This window comes from Pelodiscus sinensis, chromosome 24 (genome assembly GCF_052426305.1).
Source record: "Pelodiscus sinensis isolate ZL-2025 chromosome 24, ASM5242630v1, whole genome shotgun sequence".
In the NCBI taxonomy this organism is placed as follows: Eukaryota; Metazoa; Chordata; order Testudines; family Trionychidae; genus Pelodiscus; species Pelodiscus sinensis.
Window position 1 is genome coordinate 11,837,185 of NC_143075.1, and position 19,873 is coordinate 11,857,057.

A 19,873-nucleotide genomic window follows, 5' to 3' on the forward strand; every position below is an offset into this window, starting at 1 on the left:
GGGTCGAGATGTTCCTACAAGGGACCTACCTCCAGACAACAGGGGAGATCAGGTTTAAATTGCCACTGTGGAGCGTGACGACCCTCCCACCCCACCTTCATGTCCCAAGTTTCCCCCAGCACTTCCTCCTCCTCTGGTCCACTCTTGTTGGAATCCATCCTCTCCCTGACTTTCACTGTCACTTCTGTAGAAAACACAGGCCTACTTGAGCGCCTCTCCTTCTTAGCCCACACGTTCAGCACAATCTGAGCCAGGCTTTGCCACTCAGACACTGTCACTGAGCTGGGCCATAGCTACGCTAACGCCAGCCCAGTCAATCACTGTCCCGGCTTTTCCGCACCTCTGGGAATGCCTCCTGGGCTTTGGGACTCTTTTCTGTTTGTTTCCCTTGTCACTGTTCCATGCAGCTGAGAACAAACAGAGCAAACTTTTGCTTTCTCAAATGAGGTCAGCTGAGGCACCAAATCTCTCTGTCAAGGTCACACACAAAGACAGCAGCAGCCCTGGTAAAAGAACCCAGGAAATCCATAATCCTGGGCTCTGACCACTCGACAGCACTGTCTCCATCAACTTCAGAACTGAAGAAACCATCCCACAGGTACAGTTTGAGCTGGGTCCCTGGCTGCAGCTATGCAGACAATGGCTCAGAGATAGGTCAGTCAGTACAACTGGCAAAGGAAGGAGGGATTCCAGCTGAAAGGGTGTAGCTCACAAGCTGCTCTCTTAGATGCATCTGCTGCCAGGTAATTTGTGGAGCAGGGCCAGGTGGCTGCTGGGGAGGCAGGAGGGGCATCACACATGCTAATGTGGATACAATTGGACCCAGTCTGCCAAGCATGGACCTTACACCCAAATCAAGCTCAGGGCCAGGACCCGGTTTCAACCCATGGGCCAACTTATTAAATTCAAATCAGGATCTGAAATTGCTCCCATGTCCAGGGGCTCTTGTTTGTAGGGTATTGATTTAAGCACCTCTCACTTGGGTCTCAACGGGGTGAGACAAGAGCGTTCCGTCTTGGGGCCTGGCGGAAGGGAACCATTGCTCGTTCTCTTCTTGTCAGCATCCAGTTTCATGCATTACAATTCTTCTGGGTGACTCTCCAGGGCAGATATTTGCCTTGCTCATTAAAAACATTGGTTTCCCCATTTCTGAACACACTGGGCCTGACTCTGCAAAGCTGTGCTCCCAAAGCTACAGGAGCAGTCAGCCAGCACCCGGGCGGGGAAAGAGAGGACTGAAAAGTTGGCAATGGGCTCTCTCCATGGGATGAGTTTGTCTGTCTGTTTGTTGGGCTGGCTCCTCACCCACGCATTAACAGACCAAGACCCCATCTCAACTTATGCAGTTGGCTGCACTTGGGCCCAAGGGCCTGATACAACGCTCATGCGAGTCAACTGGAATCTTTCCATTGATTTTAATGGGAGTTGGACCAAGCCATAAAAAAGGAAATCAAATACACCTATTGGTATCACACGTTCTCCATTGTACACAGACCTTCCCCCCTTCCCTCCACATCCTTCATTTTGTAGCAAATCCCCCAGTGAAAACCAGATTCTGGATTAAGCTGTATAATCAATGACAATGATTTACATGCCCGCACAAGCGCCCAGCTTTCAAGCAAAGACCCTATTAACATACACAGACATCTAAATTCGGGCTTTGGAAGACTGAAGAACGGTGGAATCAAAACAGAAAGACAATAATCCACCTTTTAATGACAGAGCCTGAACGAACAGCCAACCCTCAAAGGGGCGACAAAGATATTAACATCAATGTCCTCCTCCCAAGAGTGGTTTTAAAAAAAAGCAAGTTAAAAATCACCACTCAGGGAGTAAGAGTTCCTGAGAAGTAAAGCTTCATTTGCTTGCTGCGACCACAGCCCCCTGGAAAATAACCTAAAAAGACTCCCTAAAATGCAGGCCTGATTCTCCTCTCACTTACCACTGGACTCTATAGTTACTCCTGATTGACACTGGAGTGAGCGGCCTCCTTTACGTCTAACGTCCAGATTTCTGATCTCTGCTACACAGGCGTCAACCCGTCCTAGAGCGACTCTGTTGAATACAGTTGCTGAGTGAGGGTGGACACCGGTGTAAGTGAAATCCAAACCCAGCCTTGGTTCTCAGGTGAGAATGGTGGAGGCTAATGATCCACTCAACCCCCAAATGCTTCTCCCAGCCACAACCCATCCTGCGGGAGCAATTCGCCAATTCTGCAGGGAACAAACGGAACTGACTGTGTCACCAGCGTCCACTTGTTGACTGAGGTGCATTCACCACCGTGGGGTCCTCCCTGCCTCTTGCTCCCTGCTACTGACATCCAGAGGGGCACAGCGCTCCAGTCTACACAAAGCACCCCTGGTCCGTCACAACAAGCAAAGGGAAGCCAGGTGAACTTCCGTAAGGTCAGGCCCCAGTGCACAGAGCCACGCAACTATCTTTGCAAAGACTTGGCAGGGACGGAGGCAGCATGGGGAGCCTCTGATTAATGCAATTACAAATCAAACAGCGCTCTCCGCGCCAGGCCTTTCTGCATCATCGGCCACTAACCCCGGGGACATTTCACTTCTTTTCTGGCGCGCTCTCCTCCCCTGCATTCTAATACAGGCTGCTAGAGCTGAGAATAAAGCGGGGCTGAAATCTCGCACGACCGCACCACTTTAACATTACTAAAAAAAATCCCTTTCATCTTCCTCTTTGGCCACGGCTACGGAGAGACTCGCGTGCCTGGCTCTGAAATTTAATGAAGCCGGCTGGCCACGGCAGGGGGTGGGAGGTCAGCAAACCGAAACCAAGCCGCAGCTGGAACTTTCCTCTTCCCAGTGAATGAGGACAAAAGAGCCAGGCGCCCCGGCTGCTTACCTGCTGCTCCTAAGCCGACGTCGATGCTGTTCCTCTTGAATTCACAGCGACTCTGGGTCTCTGGCATAACGAGTTGGCGGCTCTGATGCAGGTTGGAGATGATGGTGGAGAGGTCGTTATCACGGCTGCAGTAGAGCAGAAAAATGCCAATTTAAGGATATTCTATTTACCACCACATAATTGATTTTCGCGCAGAGGAGAGCCTGTGCGTGCGCACGCCCTTTTTGTTTGCCCCAGAGATTTCTGAATTAGGAGGAAGATTTTTCCCTCCCTCCCCTACTTGAAGTTCCTAGGCAACCTCTTCCGTTTACGGGGAGAGGAAGCCCCTGTAGGGTAAAGCACTTTCCAAGCAGTGTGCTCTCTCCCAGCAAAGAGCTCAGCAGAGGCCATTCCCCCCCCCCCCCATCTCTCCTTTGCCAGAACACACGCCCCAAGTCAAGTCCAGAAATGGGGCAGAGAAACAGGCGTGACTATTCAAGAACTGACAAAAACCTGGAATCAAATGACGGACAGACGGATGACAGCTAAGAGACAGCTACGTGGCTAGCGTCTCTGTTCCTCCGCCAAGTGCGTGTGAGATTGTTTTATTTTCTTGCATAATGGTTTTGCTATGCAAAGATTTGCCATGTATTCAGGCGCAGTTGTAGCCCAGAGTGAAAGCTACAACCGCGTTTATAATTCCTATTCAGCCCATCATCCTAGCTGATACCAAAGTAACTACTCCTGGCTTCTGGAATAAGAACACACAGACTGAGCAATTCAATATTATTTTGCCTATTACCTCTTGCATCCAGGCTGCTTCCAAGTGTGGCTAGTTTTAGCCTAAGTATCTTCACAATGTTCTCTTACCTCCCCCCGACCCCTCACATGGAACGTATGAGCCAGAGAGCGAGTGTAAAGATGTTCACAGTAGCAAATACTAGAGTTAAGATGACAAACTCACTGTATTACAAAACCTCTGTTTTCATCCCTTATGCAGAGAGGTAGTGGATACGGATATACATAAATATAGACAATATACAACACAGTTCTGTATACATATGCATGGCTGCAAGCTAACACTGGAAATTCACCATCTATTTTTGCTTAATACTGTATGTTAACTAAACAATGTCTCTAGCCCAGAGTGCCTGTCCTATGCTGGCATTACAGCTAGCTTCCTTCCTCTTTCCAGCCTGAGGATGATTACGTCTTCCCGTGAGATCTAGTTTAAGACATTTGGAGAAAAAAAAAGAAAGAAAGAAAGTCAAAGGGTCCCTTACAACTGTTACTCACATGACCAGTTCACCCACTCTGTGTGCCTGCGACACACAGCACATGACCACCGACTCGCTGGCTCGGAGCAGACCGTCCTAATCTGTGACCATGAGGGGAACTCAGAGGGTGCATTATCTGCAGAATTACCTAGCAATCAACTCCCCTTAAATATCCCCCATCACCACCCGCCTGGCCATCAGAGCGAGGAAAAACCGCAGAGCTGCTCAAATGCTCCAAAGAGCCCGTCCCCAGTGGAGAAGCGGGGGCTAATCTGTCGTCTAGCTCTCTGCTAATCAGATAAGTTTATGACAGAAAGTCTTTAGACAAGGGGTACTTTCAGCAGGCGTCTGGCTCCAGATTTTCACAGGATGCAGCAGACAAAAACAGACTTTGCTTTAGCGGCCACTGTCATCGGCCCCATTATTCACCTCTCCCCCTCCCATCCTGGGGCCAAAATCTTAAAGCCTTTTAGCTTCCACTGCTTTATTTTCCTCCACTAAGCCAGTGCAGATTCCCCCTTACGCAAGCAGAAGGCTAATTGCTTAAGCAGGTCCGCAGGTGAGCAGGAAGCCCCTTTCCCCCTGTCCCAAGCAGTTCTGTGTCTTATCCTCTTTGAGCTGCCACCTTTAAGATGCATTATGCACATATTTTGGTGTTTTAAGTCATTTATGAGATTAATTTGAAGTGATTATTGGTTCTATATAATCGTGCCCATCAATAACTGGATGTCGGGGACAGAGGACAAATGCAGATAAATGCTGTCATCAGCACAATGGGGAGGGGAGGAGGAGGAGGAGGAGGAGGTGGGGATGGAGAGGAGCACAGAGGGAGAAAGGCAGGGAGCAGTGAGAGAGAAATGGGATAATCGCCCCTTGCATCCCAAAGGAGCCCACAGCATTTCAATGATGTGCCCATATCTGCAAAATTATCCATAAGGGTCACTTTATCCACCACTGAAATGCAGCTGCCTCTGGGGTGGTGCACTTCAATTGTTTTAACAACAGGCAGCAACACCACATGACTACAAAGGAGTGGTTTTCAAATCTTTTCCAAATTTTTCAATGGAGAGGCAGATTCCTTTGGAAACCTTATCGGTCTGTGGACTCCAGAGTCTGCAAAGCCCAAGCTGAAAATTACTGCTCTAAAAAGAAAAAAGGAAAACAGAAAACTATGTGACGTGTAAACTACAAGGGCAAATCTAGGTGGATCGAAATATTAGCCCAGAACTAGCACTACCTTTTAAAATACACTAGGGGATTTTTAATGACCTCAAATACTCAGGACCTCAAATTCAATAAAGTAATGCTGCATCCGGGGGGAAAAGGCACCATGATAGGTCATCAAATTGCAGTACCAACAAAATGACCAGCAGCACTACAAAAACCAGCTAGGCATGTGCTCCTGAGAGAGTTACCAATCCAAGTAGAGTGCTGAGCGGACACGACTCAGCCTGTAAAATCTGATGGGATCCCAGTAAAATGCAGTGTGGCTGAAATGCCACAAGCTGGGGATGAATGGATCCCTATGAGGAAAATAAGGCAAAAAATGTGGGAGGCCGACAGACCAAAGAAGAGAGTTGGTGCAGCCTTTTTAATGGGGTGAATTATCCCCAGGCAGCGTTTCTTGTCTTAGACCACTGGCGGGCAACCTTTGGCCCCCAGGCTGCATACAGCCCATTGGGGCTCTTTGTGTGGCCCACAAAACGTTTTGTTTACTGTTGCCCATGGGCAGGGCTGGCAGATTCTGCTGGTTTCCATCCACTTAGGGGTTTCTCCTACCGGTACCGCTACAGTGACACTCACGTAAAGCCAGGGCCCATGAAGGGAGGTGGGTACTGACTGCACACAACACTGACTGTGAGAGCTGTGCGCTCCCTCTGCATCCAGTCCAAGCGCTGCTACGGTTCAATGGGCACACCCCGCAAATTCTAGGTACACAAGCGCAACGAGGAAAATTACCCTGTCCCGGGAGACTCTCTTGGTCACGACAATTTTGCATCCCACGGAGATGAAGGAGGCCACTCATGCAGCCCACGCACTAGCCAAGGTTGCCCATCGCTGTCTTTGACTGTAAGCTCTTCAGGGTAGGGTGTTTGTACAGTGTCTAGCACAGGACTCCTAGATCTAGAATTATACAGTCATTGGTGCTCTCCCATGTTTCCACGGATATTTGAATTACATTTCTTTTAGGTAAAGACTTGCAGCTGTTTCAGGAAGGCTTTAAACGCTGTAGGACAAGTCCCCTTTGGGGAGGTAACTCTACAGTGTCTGAGGAGGCCTCTTCCACTCTTATTCATGAATGGTACCTTTATTAAAGGGTATGGTGAAGAGAGGTTTTGCTCAGTTCCTACCAGGTTTTCTAGGGTGATGTAATACAAAGAGAAGGCAGAGGGATCTTTGTGCATACAATAGTTAGGAGAAGCTCTACCATCTCTACCCACTGTACGACAGAAGTGGACAGAAAACCCTGAGCTAATGTGCAGGAAAAAACCTTGACCTCAGAAAATGTCCTTCTGAACTCCTGAAATGTAGACAGCTTCTCTGAAGCTCAAAAATGACTAATATCTCTTCCATTCCTACTCTCTAAAGTCAATGAGAATTTATTCCTTGACTTTAAGAGGAACAGGCCTGGCCCCTTAATATATTAGATTCTATATGATCATTCAAAGTGGCATTTACAAATGTTCATGCTATTTGCCTCCCACACTTGACTGGAAGCGCAATTCCTCTGTTCGCCACTCTGTCCACAAAAACATACCTTACATTTTTATATACCATGCTCCCTCTTAACTTATATCTATTGTAATGTACCATCTGCACTCACGTCTCATTAGCACTTGCTGCCCTCGACTGGCTGGCCCACAGAGAGAATAAGGGACCTACCACTGCTGCCTCTGAAAGGACATTTCCTTTAGCTCAGGCAGTAGAGGCCTGGCTTTGGAGGCAACTAAGGTCTACAGGTTCTATCCCCAGCTCCCAGTGATGGGTGGAAGAGAGTCATAGCTAGTCTGCAATACATGGATTCATTATACAAGTCCCCTATTTCTGGATTGCCCTCATAATCTCCTACCTTTTATACAGGCAAGCCAGTTAAAAGTAAGCCATGGGAGGTTACGTGTCCCCCTTGCCCTCCGTACCAGTAAGAGTGGATTCCTCTTGCACCACTGGCCTTACAATGCAAGCAAAGCAAACAGCTTCTTGGGGCCGTGTTTCTCCATGCCCATAATCAATGTTCCCACTAAGTTTTTCCATCCATGTGCGGAATACATTTTGTATCGTGTACCACGGATATCGTGTTCGCATGTGCACCACTAACAGAAACACATCTACCGGCTGTGGGCGCTCTGCTAATCAGCTGGGCAGCATCTGAATCTCCTGGGTGGCCGCTCAAGCACGAGCTTCCAGGGAACACTGCCCACTATGTAAGCCCCCGGTGTGTAACATCCCATGATTCCCGAGGAACCGGATGCTCTTTGAGAAGACTTGACAATGTTACCTGCCCTTTTCCCCACTGGGACTTTGTGTCTAAATTCAAAGTATCTCCAGCATCATCCCCCTCCTAATATACCTGCCAACAGTCCCAATCTCTTCGTCAAGCCTTTCCAGGGCCTGATCCAACTCCTACTGACATCTTTCCACCTAGCGCATGGAAAGTTGGATCAGGCCCCAAACGCATAGCATGCAGGTCCTGGACCAGGTTGGCCAGCGGAAGGCATGTCTAACCAGCCAGCCTGGTGCAGAGACACAGCCTCTGCCCTCATGCCAGGGCACTGTGCACATGCTTCATTTGCTTATGTTGCACAAGCGGCACAGCTACACCAGCACAATGGGGCCCTGCATCTCTCAGAAGGAGCAACCCTAACACATGGGCTTTAATAGTAATAAATAAAGGCAGTGATGAAAGGACAATTAACCAACCAATAGTCATTGTTTAAATGAATGACAACTCTGCCAGTGCCTGTAGTCAATGGCCCCGCTAATCTTTGCCATCCATGTGCAGAATAATTTTTTTCTATGCGCACCGAGGCATGTGTGAATGTGCACCACCAATACAAACAAAAACCTAGCTGTGGGGGCTCTGCTGATCAGCTGGGCAGCATTTGACTCTCTCCAGGGCAGCTGAACAAGCGCACAGATTACAGGGAACACTGCCTGTAATCAGTATGTCCCCCCATGCTCCAAACTCCAAACTTCAGTGACCCCCCCCAAGAGGAACAAGGCTCAGCTAAGGCGATGGGAGAAGGGGGAAGCTTCCTGCCTTAGAGCAGATTTTCTCCATCTGTGCAGTGAAGCTAATAATTCCACCCAGGTGTTCACTTCAGCCCCCGCAGGGTCGCATCCTGCCCTGCCGCCTCCTTGCCTTGGAATCACTGCTGGGCCCCTACTAATACAGGCCATTCCCTTACCACATGCACACGCACACACACAATCAGATTAGAGGTCTGATCCCTTCCAGGAGCATAATATAATATTTTAAAAACCGGATTAGAGAAGGGGACTAGAGGGAGATATGGCTCTCCTGAAAGGTCAGGGAGGAGACACTCAATCTGCTGGAGGGCTGCAGATTGCCATGGTGATATTTAATTGGTGTGGGTTTTTGGTAATTAGCAGTTCTGGGCCCGCAGTAACACCAGTAAGATTCCAAGGGGCAGAGACAAGCGCGAGGAGCAGGCCCAGAAAGGGCGCTTCCCTCTTGCACGTGCAATTTGCCCTTGTAGTAAAATTAACAATGCAAACTAGAGCCACTGCATCTGCAGTCATCTGAACGTGGGTAGGAAACAATAGGATGTAGGGATGTGAATGGATAACCAGCATGCCTCACCCTTAACTGGTGACACTTACTGGTTGTAGATAACCAGTAGTGACTGGAGCAGCTCTCCACCTGCCGTGGGCTGGGGGCTACTTCAGCCACATGGAATCCACCGCTGGCAGGGGCAGCTCCAGCCTGCTCCATGGAGGGCCTAGCCCAGCCCCCAGCCAGAGGATGTACCAAATGTGCCCAGGAATAGAGAAGCCATGCTTTGGTCCTTCGGCAGACATACCTGTCTTTCAACAGAGATGGGGGAAGCTACACACTTCAATCCAATGCTCAACAAATGACAGGAGGTTACCGCACATCTGCTTCCAGACAGATCTCAAACCAGGAAAGGGGCCTATTTTCTAGCTCCTATGCTGCTGAAAACTCAAGAGAACATCCCCATGTCATGTGATCCAAGATAGTGGAATTTTTCATGAGATTTCTGCCGTTTGCGGGGCCAAAAATCTCATGACAGGGCTTGTGAGATTTCAAGATTTTTTATTCTGAGCTCAAAACTTAGTCCAGGAGTGGCCTCAAAGCAAGACTTTAAAACCAGCCCAGCCCTAGATCTAAACTTCGGACACAGAGGCCAGTGAGTGGGCCACACAAGTGGCCCTCCGGCTCTCAGTGGGCCGCAAGTTTGTCGTAACGGAGACAGTCTTCCCGGGACAGGATAGTTTTGCTAACTGCACTTGTGCACCCAGAATGTCCGGGGTGTGCTGACTGCACCGCAGCACTTTGACTGGATGCAGAGGTTGCTCACGGCTCTCACAGGGTATGTCTACACTACCCTCCAAGTTCGAACTAGGAGGGTAATGTAGGCATACCGCACTTGCAAATGAAACCCGGGATTTGAATTTCCCGGGCTTCATTTGCATAAGCGGGGAGCCGCCATTTTTAAAACACCGCTGGTTCGAACCCCGTGCAGCGCGGCTACACGGGGCTCAAACTAGGTAGTTCGGACTAGGATTCCTATTCCGAACTACCTAGTTCGAGCCCCGTGTAGCCGCGCTGCACGGGGTTCGAACCAGCGGGGTTTTAAAAATGGCGGCTCCCCGCTTATGCAAATGAAGCCCGGGAAATTCAAATCCCGGGCTTCATTTGCAAGTGCGGTATGCCTACATTACCCCGCTAGTTCGAACTAGCGGGGTAGTGTAGACATACCCACAGTTACGTGCAATCAGCCTGTGCTCTTGCTTTAGGGGCATGTTACTTTAATAACACCGGTAGGAAAAATAACTACGTGGATGAAAACTAGCAGAATCTGGCAACCCTGTACATGGGCAGCAGTAAACAAAATCTCTCACAGGCCACATACAGAACTCCAATGGACCACAAAATTATTTTAATGAGGAGTAATACTAGGTGAGGTGCTGTATGTGTGATTATGCTTTTCCATGTCACCTAAGAGAGGGCACCATTCCACAAAGCACCCCATTCATCTATCCTTCCTGAGCCTTGTCATTCTCCATTCCAAGAGAATCCCATGCTTTGCAACTCACCCTCCAACCGGCTTTCCGCTCGGCCACTAGGCTTGGTCTTGCTGCCAAAAGCAACAGTTGGTGAAGCGACTGGATACTATTATGGTGCATCGTGTGGGCAATCGTCAAATCCTAATGAGGGTGGGGCATGAGTATCGGTTTAGCAAGAACACGGGAATGCAGGAAAACAGTGATAAAGGGGACAGAGAAGCCACAACCAACCAGTTCACCACAGTGCAGGGAGTGCCTGGGGCAACCACCAACTGCAAAGCAGCAAAGGTCATGCCCGGACTGCTCATCTAGCTGGGGATGGAGTGAGATGCAGAGCTGAAGCTACACAAACAACTCCTGAGGTTGTAGAAGAGCAAAGCTCTGGTTACTCCCAGCTAGTGACAGACCAGATTTTACATTCCTGTTGCAAATAAAACCAATTCCCAGGAAACGGGTAAGTCCTGAGCCACTTCCACTTGTTTGACTGTTTGGAGCAGGGTGAGAAGCACACCTCAGCAGGAGCATCTTTGCTCATGAGATGATGCAATGGTAGCACGGGAGTGACTATGTTAATACATCATCACCATGCCCGATGTGACCTAGCTTCTCCCAGAAACCTGAGGAAATGCAGGCTGAGCTGTGCGCTAGAGCACGGTTAACAACAGAGCGCTGTGCCTTCTCTCACGACAAACCAGCATTACACAGGAGGAAGGAGAAGCTGTGGAACAGCATCTCCATCCTGAGCAGGATGGTGCGACACAGAGCAAATGGACTATGGGAAAGAGATTGAGAGGGATGCTGAGAAATGAACCAGGAAGTAGAAGAGAGCGAGCGTGTGAAAGAAAGGGTGGAGTTCACACAGCTCAGGGGAAAGGAAGGAGAAGGACAGTTTTAGTGGAGGGCAGGAGAAGAGAGTAGAACTCACTAGGAAAGAAAAGGGCTTGTGTGAGAGAGAAAAGAGGATTCACAAGAAGGGAAGAAAAGGAAAATCCATTAGAAGGAAGGAAGGAAATGAAAACAGCTGATGAGACTCATTCAGCTGGGAGATGGCTCCCCCGCCAACATCCTCCAAGCCAGCTCCTGAATGTGCAGCAAGACCAAACCCAGGAAGAACCTTCCTGGCCACATTCAGCAAAAAGAACAGAACACAGTGCATGCTCTCTGGACAACATTTCTTACCGCTGCCCACCCCATCCTAGAGCACTACAAGCATGCCATCACGTATACTAGGGCACTTTGCACATGGGCAGGGACGGATTAAGGGGGGGGCTAGCTGCCTGGGGCGTCAACCTATGGGGGGGCGCCTGATTGAAGTGGTAAGGGGCACCATGCACCCGGGGGCGGGGCCACGCATGTGCCACACACCCGCTGCCCAGGGCGCAAGTATGGTTCGGTCCGGCACTGCGCATGGGTAAGCAATTATCTAGAAGCAGGGCTGTTCTTTAGCTTCACATCTGCACCTGCCAGCCTGAACTTTTACCATTCCACTGCAGTATTCATAATCAATGCGATTGAGGTGCCATTAACCCTGATTTTTCACATCACCTTATAACCTGCAGGCAGCGAAGACCCCGTCAAAGTGATTAGCTCCGGCAAGATTCCTGATGAAAGAGCATTTCAGGAGATCATTAAGGAAATCGAGAGACGTTTCCCTTAAATCTGCTTCATACCCAACTAGACTATGAAAAATGCATGATCTGTGTATTGCTCTGGCAGCAAAGAGAACAGCATCACCTGAGGCAGCCATTTCAATACCTACATATCAGCGCACACCCCTTTCAGATGCCACATCAGGTCTTCAGACCAACCAAAAATAGAGCCTTACCTGCTCCCTTTGGCTAAGTCTAGACAGTGGTGCTATTTCAGGATACCGGAAGTATCCCGAAAAAGCTATTCCGCGTCTATTGAAGCAGCTCGTTATTTTGAAATAGATTTCAAAATAACAGGTGGCTTATTCGGATGTCCCAGTAACCCTCGTGCCAAGAGGGTTAAGGGGCCTTTCAGAATAGTGAGTTATTTCAAAATTTGGCGCTGTGTAGAAATAAGTTATTTCAAAATACACTCGAAATAAGCTGTGCAATTTGAATAGTGCAAATTGCGTAGCTTACTTCAAGCTAAGGGTGCTGTGTAGATGCACCCCAAGAGATGGCAGGCATCTCAGCTGCATCTCAGTGCTTTGCTAGAAGAGGCACCCGGGGGCACAGCAGCATGAGACATGCAAATAAACAGCAGCTACAAACATTATGGCTGGATGAAGAAAACTTCGTGAATGTTTCCCTCAAACACCCTGATTGCTGCACAGTCTACTGTCAATGCAACTAACAGATCATCTGCCTTCTACCACGCCTGGTGGTCAGACCAGGCCCTCTATAACGGCAGCATAATCATCCACCAGTTGTAACCAGGTGGCTCCACAGTTTACAGGGAAACAAGCTCGAGAAGAGATACTGGTGGAAACATCCTCTGAAGGGAAGGCTTTTGATTGGTAGAAGGTGGAACAAAGTTCTCCAGATTCCTTTATGGAATCTCAGCAACTCCAGTTGTTGCCTAGCTACTGCAGCAAAGGACGTTCTATAAAAGCGACCGGTCGATATTTGCCCCAAATCTATTTTGCTCCTCAGATAATAAGCTCATTACCTCAGTGGACTGCAATGTTGGCACATCCTAGCTACAGGTTTCAACATTTCTAAGGATATGGCTATGCTGCAACGAGAGTGACTGCAGCAGGTGTAGGCATACCTGAGCTAGTTTTGTTCTACCTAACTCCAATAACATTGTAGTGATCACACTGGCTGTAGAAACTAGGGATGTGAACGGGTAACCAGTTAACCAGTCACCTGGAAAGCATCACCCTAGTGTCGTGGTCACCAACCAGTAGATCGCGATCTACCGGTAGATCTCTGAGGCTCTAAGAGTAGCTCTTGAGCCCTCTCTGAACTGCGCACCTGCGCAGTACATTTACATTAGATTTCCTCATTTGAGGAGCAGCTACTCACCAAGCAACAGCACAGGTGAGTAGCTGCGAGGAATGGTGTTTTTTTTTTTTTTAAAGTAGCAGTATAAGGATTGGGGATAGCAAGTGATGCAGAGGAGGAGAATAGAGGGCGGGGCTTCAAGGAAGGGGCGGGGCGGTAGATCTTGGCTTGATCTGTCATTTAAAAAGTGATCTTGGGTGTAAAAAGGTTGGAGACCACTGCCCTAGTGGGTGATGCTTATCGGGTACCAGTTAACCTAAGAGTGGGCAATAATTTTCATGGGGGAAAGCGGGGAGAGCACTTAATGAATTTTGGTGTGTGGTCACGGAACAGTCCCTCCCCCAGAAGGGGAGGGGCCTTAGGCGGAAGAGGCGGGACTGGGAACTAACCTTCCTCCAGAGTTGCCTGGGCCAGACATTTTGAATTAAAAACACAGCAAAGGGCTCGCGGTTCCTGGCTCTGCCACTACCATATTGCTTGGCAGCCACCTGGGATTGCTGCAGCTATTTAAAAGACTTGAGGCTCCAGCCTCTGCCAGGATAGTGCCGTGACTGGGAGCTGGGAGCCATTTCAATGGGATCCTGCTGCCTGAGCCAGCGCCTGGAAATTGGGTAGCCGGGGCAGCAGGATATAAATAGAAAGCAGCCAGATGCAGTTTGCGGGCGGAATCAAAGTGTTAGGTGGGCCGGATCTGGCCCTTGAACAGCATCTTGCCTAGCCCTGGGTTACCTGGGGCCTGGGAGCAGCCCCCCACCCGTGGTATGCTATGGGTGGAGGGCTACTCCAGTGGGGCTGGTGGCGGCAACAACCCAGCCGTGGGTCCAGGGCGGGGAACCTGTTGCCAGTGGCAGCAGCCCCAGCCCCTGCCTGGATCCTGCTTAGTCAGTTAACCAGTTAAAAATATTAGGTTAACCTAACTTTTAACTGGTTAACCGATTAATCGGGATTTTACAGCCTTAGTATAAACCCATCAGGGACCTTGGGTATAGATGCAAGCAGCTAGCCCCTGCAAAAGTGGCTACATTGCTACTGTTATTGGAGGTAGCTAGATCCATGCTAGCTCAGGCATGTGGACATGAGCTGCAGTTACTCCACTGTAGACAGACCTGAAGAAGAGAACAAACTAAACAGCCAAAAGCGGCTCAGGAGACTGACCAAGAACTGCAAAGAAATGCCACAGATAGGAGAAAATAAAGCTTAACAACGTGACTCTTCCCCTCTTTGGGCTGGCAGTCCTTTCTGTCAACCGGAACCCACAAGAGTCCTCTGAGCTGTTCCATCATGACGAATTCCAGGCTGAGAGCTCAGAATGAGGACTTCAATAGCACATGCCAACCCCCACACCCCTGTTCGCTGAAGTTGAGCTGGTCCACGTCCCACAGACTGCCCAGGTGTAGCAGAAAGGAGAAGGTGGCGCATTGCATCCAGACGGAAATGCAGAAAGGAGAAGGTGGCGCGTTGCATCCAGACGGAAATGCAGAAAGGAGAAGGTGGCGCGTTGCATCCAGAAAGAAATGCAGAAAGGAGAAGGTGGCGCGTTGCATCCAGATAGAAATGCAGAAAGGAGAAAGTGGCACGTTGCATCCAGACGGAAATGCAGAGAGGAGAAGGTGGCATGTTGCATCCAGACGGAAAAGCTGAGAGGAGAAGGTTGCGCGTTGCACCCAGACGGAAAAGCTGAGAGGAGAAGGTTGCACGTTGCATACAGACGGAAATGCAGAAAGGAGAAGGTGGCGCGTTGCATCCAGACGGAAATGTAGAGAGGAGAAGGTGGCGCGTTGCATCCAGACGGAAATGCAGAGAGGAGAAGGTTGCGCGTTGCATCCAGATGGAAATGCAGAGAGGAAAAGGTGGCGCGTTGCATCCAGACGGAAATGCAGAGAGGAGAAGGTGGCGTGTTGCATCCAGACGGAAAAGCTGAGCACAGAAGGTTGCGCGTTGCATCCAGACGGAAATGCAGAGAGGAGAAGGTTGCGCGTTGCATCCAGACGGAAATGCAGAGAGGAGAAGGTGGCACGTTGCATCCAGACGGAAATGCAGAAAGGAGAAGGTTGTGCGTTGCATCCAGACAGAAAAGCTGAGAGAAGGTTACGTGTTGCATCCAGACGGAAAAGCTGAGAGAAGGTTACGTGTTGCATCCAGACGGAAAAGCTGAGAGGAGAAGGTGGCGCGTTGCATCCAGACGGAAATGCAGAAATAAGTGCTGCACCGCTCCCCAGGGCCAGATAGCTGGGGCGGGGGAGGGGAGGTTGCAAGACAAGGCAATTTGGGTCATTACAATGGCACTGACTAAAGTGTGAATGGAAGATGAGATATGTGGCCAGTCACACCTCATGAAGAGCCCTAGGGTGTGTGTGGGGGTGGGGCAGCCATGCATTTCGTTATGTGCAAGGTTTAACTTAACATGCTGGATGGGCAGTTCAAGCCTTCTACTGCAAGGGCAGTGGCTAGAGCAGGAGCAGCAGAACACAGCCACTGTGAAGTTCTAAACTCTACCCAGATGATTCACTACTGACGGTCTCAATCCTGCAAGGTGCTGGGTGACCCCAGCTCCTGTCAATTATGCTGGGAGTTGAAGGCTGCTCAGGATCTTTCGTGAGCAGGGCCAGCCGGCCCCCACGTTGCCTTGCTGAGGTGCCACCAGCCTCTCCTGCAGCCTAGGGGCACAACAAGGGGTGAAAAAGGTAGGTCAGCCTTTGGACTGAGATTGTAGAGCAGGCAGCCAGTGAAGGACCAGCTATGAGGGAGCCTGTGTGTGCATCATGCACCCAGGCAAACGGACCGAGACGTTCCAAACTCTTCCCACTCAGGGCACTCGGACAGCGACAGCTTTTGGTGACGGCTGGCCCCCGCCAGGCTCAAACCTCCAGCCCTGCCTTTAAAAGCGTTTCATTTACCGGCATTAGCCGCGAGCTGTGTCTTTAACCGGGAGAAGGATGAAGAGACTAATGGATGGAGACAATTAACCAAAAAATAAATCAGTGTCACAGTCTCCACAGCTAGCGGAGGCGGCCAGGCGCCCGCGGGGCCTGGTGAGACTCTCAATGCTCTGCTCAAAGTGACAGGGGTGAGAAATGAGCAAAAGTTGTTTAAAATCCTAATCGGTTTCCAGAAGGGCTGCATCCCTCATTTCTCCCCCTTCCCCTGGCAACAGGGCGGCAACGGAAAATCACATCAGGCCCCTACATGGGCCAGAACCTGTTCCTCTCCGTGGAGAGGGCCAAGTTGCACCTCTTCAACGTGCAAAACAGGGTCCAAGCAGGACTGAAATGGCGGACGATCCCTCTGCGCAGGGGTAAACGATGCTTTGCTGCACTGCAGAACAGGGGTACGCCGCCGTGCCTTGCCCCGCTGATGAAAAAGAAACTCAGCTGGTGCAAATCAACATACAGCTCCACTGGTTTCAGGACCGCCATGCAGATTTACACCGGCTGAGGTCTGGCCTGAAAACTTTTGAGTTACATTTAATAAAATCACAGGCAAGATAAGGAGACTATGACCAGCTTGTCCAGGAATTATGGATCTTTTCTGAGGCTGGAGGCGGACTGATGCCCACCTTTAGAAAAGGAAAGAGACCCAGAAAGGAACATGGGAGGATATAACACTAAAATAGGAATATGTCTCACTGACTCTCCCTCCGTTTAATGATCATTCAGCAAATGCTGGGATTATATTCAATTTCTCTGATCAATACAGTTGCCATAAAACTGTCCCGACCCTCTGCCCCTCCCTACAATAAAAAATAAAATCCAATACATAAAATGAGCAACAGCAACATTTGCAGTGAAAGAAAATGAGGACATTTATTAAGCTAAGGGAAGTGGTGAGTGAGTGCAGGTCTGCAGTCAGGCGTCTGCTGTGCAAAACTCTGTCGCCCATCCAGGAACACACTTAGCATTCCAGTATTTCCAGTCCTGTCTCATCCACAGTCTAACAGGATACAGGTCCTGTACAGGAGTTTACTTGCATGGTTCATCTGGCTCAGGGAAGAAGTTCAAACTCTATTTACTCTGCAACAGCTCTTTGCTGCATATCAAACACACCAGTTCTAATAGGGCTCAATTCTCTGCCCAGCCAAGTTGATACAATCAGAGAACAAAACAGAGTTTGCAGTTCTAATGATATGCCATTGCCAGGGCTTGCAGGAACTGAATTTTAACCAGACTAAATGTTTTACAGGTTGTTTTTTGTTTTTTTTGTGTGGGGTGGGAGGGGACTCTTTCATCCCTTTGTCCCACCAAAAAAAAAAAACCACGCTTATTTTTAAAGCTGAGTGAAGCATATCAATAGCGTGACACGAAACCAGCGAACAGCAAGTATGTTTCATCTCACTCAGAGATGCCTAAACTGGAGCGCGCCCCCAGGAATGGGACAGACATGTAAATCAGCTAGTGACTGCTCTAGAGAAAATAATGATCTTTTTATGGGAGCCATTAAAGGGAAACCCGCACTGGTCTATAAATATTGTCACTTCACTACAGCACAAAGAAAACAACCTTACGCAACAGCGGCTGTTATGTAATGTCAGGAGTGAGTGAAAATCTTCTAGGATTCTAGTTGAATTCACGCAATAAAAAGTTACTTTTAAACTAATAATCAGTGTCCAGTGCACCAGCACATCCGATCTCCAGGTCAAGAGACCGGTAAACCGGCCTTTGAAAAACACACATTCCCCTCGCCACTTACGAACTCGGTGCTGGAGCAACAGATCAAGATGGACAGGGTGAAATGGAGACAGCAATCCTCCAGCTTGCCAAAGAGCAGGGGCAGCACTGGGGTTGCCGGCTGTGACAGGAGATTTTTTTCCCCCCAAAGTGACAACGTCATTTTCTTAAAATAGCCCAGTACGATTTCCAGGACTGCTTTCCAAAAGGCACTGGGAGATGGATGCGGTTTCCGGGAGCCGATTTTGGAGGGCTGGCCACCCAGCTCTTCCACCAAATGTGCCATTAATCACAGATTGAGGCCAGAAAGAACTGCTGTGCTCACCTAGTCTGGTGACCTGCATAACCCAGGCCAGAGGAGCTCACCCAGTTCTATGGCCAGGTACACCCACACGGCAATAAAGGACCTGTACCAGTCGTGGCTGGCCCAGCCCAGGATCAGACTCCCAGGATTAAAAACACTGCTCAAGCTCTGAAACCCTATAAGGCGTTAGGTCTCAGAACCCAAATCTGAATGTCTACACTGCCATTTTTAGCCTCACTGCCTGGCCTTCCATAAGCCTGAGCCAATTGACCTGCTAGCACAGGCTTTTTATTGCAGTGAAGACATACCTGAGTGGTGGCAGATATGTCACACTGAGCAGGTGGAAGAGAGAGTGGCTTAGACGCCAGCCTATCCAGACACAGACTGAGACCCAGCAACTTGTACATGGCAGACTCAATCCAGTGATCTAGGAGTGAAAGGCTCCATATCTTGACATCAGCCCCTTCACGCATTCAGTCCTTTCTGCCTTTCTTAAAATTGTGGCTGTAAGCCTCTTCCCCATTCCCACCAACTCTGCAAAGTTCAGCTCATGTAGACATTCCAGACTCCTGGAGTGAGATTTTTAACTCAAGAGCTTTTCAGCTGATCCCCACATAGGCAGCCATCTGTACATATAAGCAGTTGCAAGGGTGGTGTCAAATCAGCCCTTATGGGCTACAGAATTTAACAGAAAGAGATGCATCTCCTACATGGTTTTTTCAGAGAGAGAATTCTTCCCCTGCTATAGAATTCTGAAGGCTGGTTCACAAAAGGCAGCGAAAGGATCTAATGCTCTCTATCCATTTCAATAGGTTTCAGGCGTAATTAGTACTGAATGTTATTACATTTCTGCACAATTCTACTGCTCTTCCCTATTAAATTGCACAGAACTTTTCCATCAAAGGGATTAAGGCCCCAAATTCCATTTTTGTAAAAGCAAGAATTTCTCAAAATCAAACTCGGGGAAATGCGCCCAGGATTCTGATTCCAGTGAAAACAGGTTTTTTTGCAGTTGGATTCAAATACCTTCTATCTGCATTTGCAACCCAGAGATGACGGCTATTTGTTATGAGTGCACTGCACTGTACATGCACTCCAATCTGCTAGCACAGGCCTCTGAGCCAGGCTGAATCCTACTGATTTAAATGGGAAGCTACATGGAGACAGAAGCCGACACTCCAATGGAGCCATGTAAGTAGGTAACAATTAAGCCAATTCTAGAAAAATAGGAAAGGGTTAAATTTGGAGGGTGACATAACCTATGAAAGCATGCAACAACCGTGCCCCTACCAGTTGGCATGTGTGCTACATCTCATTCCCCTGTTACCCAAATGGTTTTTGTTTCTAAAGGCCCTGATCCCAGGTAATACTCATTACGCACCTGCTGAATTTTACAGAGCTCCATTGAAGGCAAGGAGGACATGCATGGGCTTAAGTTAAACATGGATGTAAGAACTTGCAGAACCAGAACTTCAGATAAGGACTTCTTGTGCTTCCTCTGGTTTGTGCACAAGTGCAAGGGGGGCCAGATCCTGAATGGGG

At 49.1% G+C, this 19,873-nt stretch overlaps 1 protein-coding gene across 13 annotated transcripts in view; it reads right to left on the reverse strand.

Moving 5' to 3' along the window:
- The window catches only part of SAMD11 (sterile alpha motif domain containing 11), a 397,470-nt gene that overhangs the window by 77,561 nt on the left and 300,036 nt on the right, over positions 1-19,873 (reverse strand). For all 13 annotated transcript variants that reach the window (XM_075906866.2, XM_075906862.2, XM_075906863.2 and 10 more), the window contains one exon: positions 2,863-2,987. In XM_075906866.2, the coding sequence (XP_075762981.2) occupies positions 2,863-2,987 (125 nt within the window). The remainder of the gene's footprint in view (positions 1-2,862; positions 2,988-19,873) is intronic.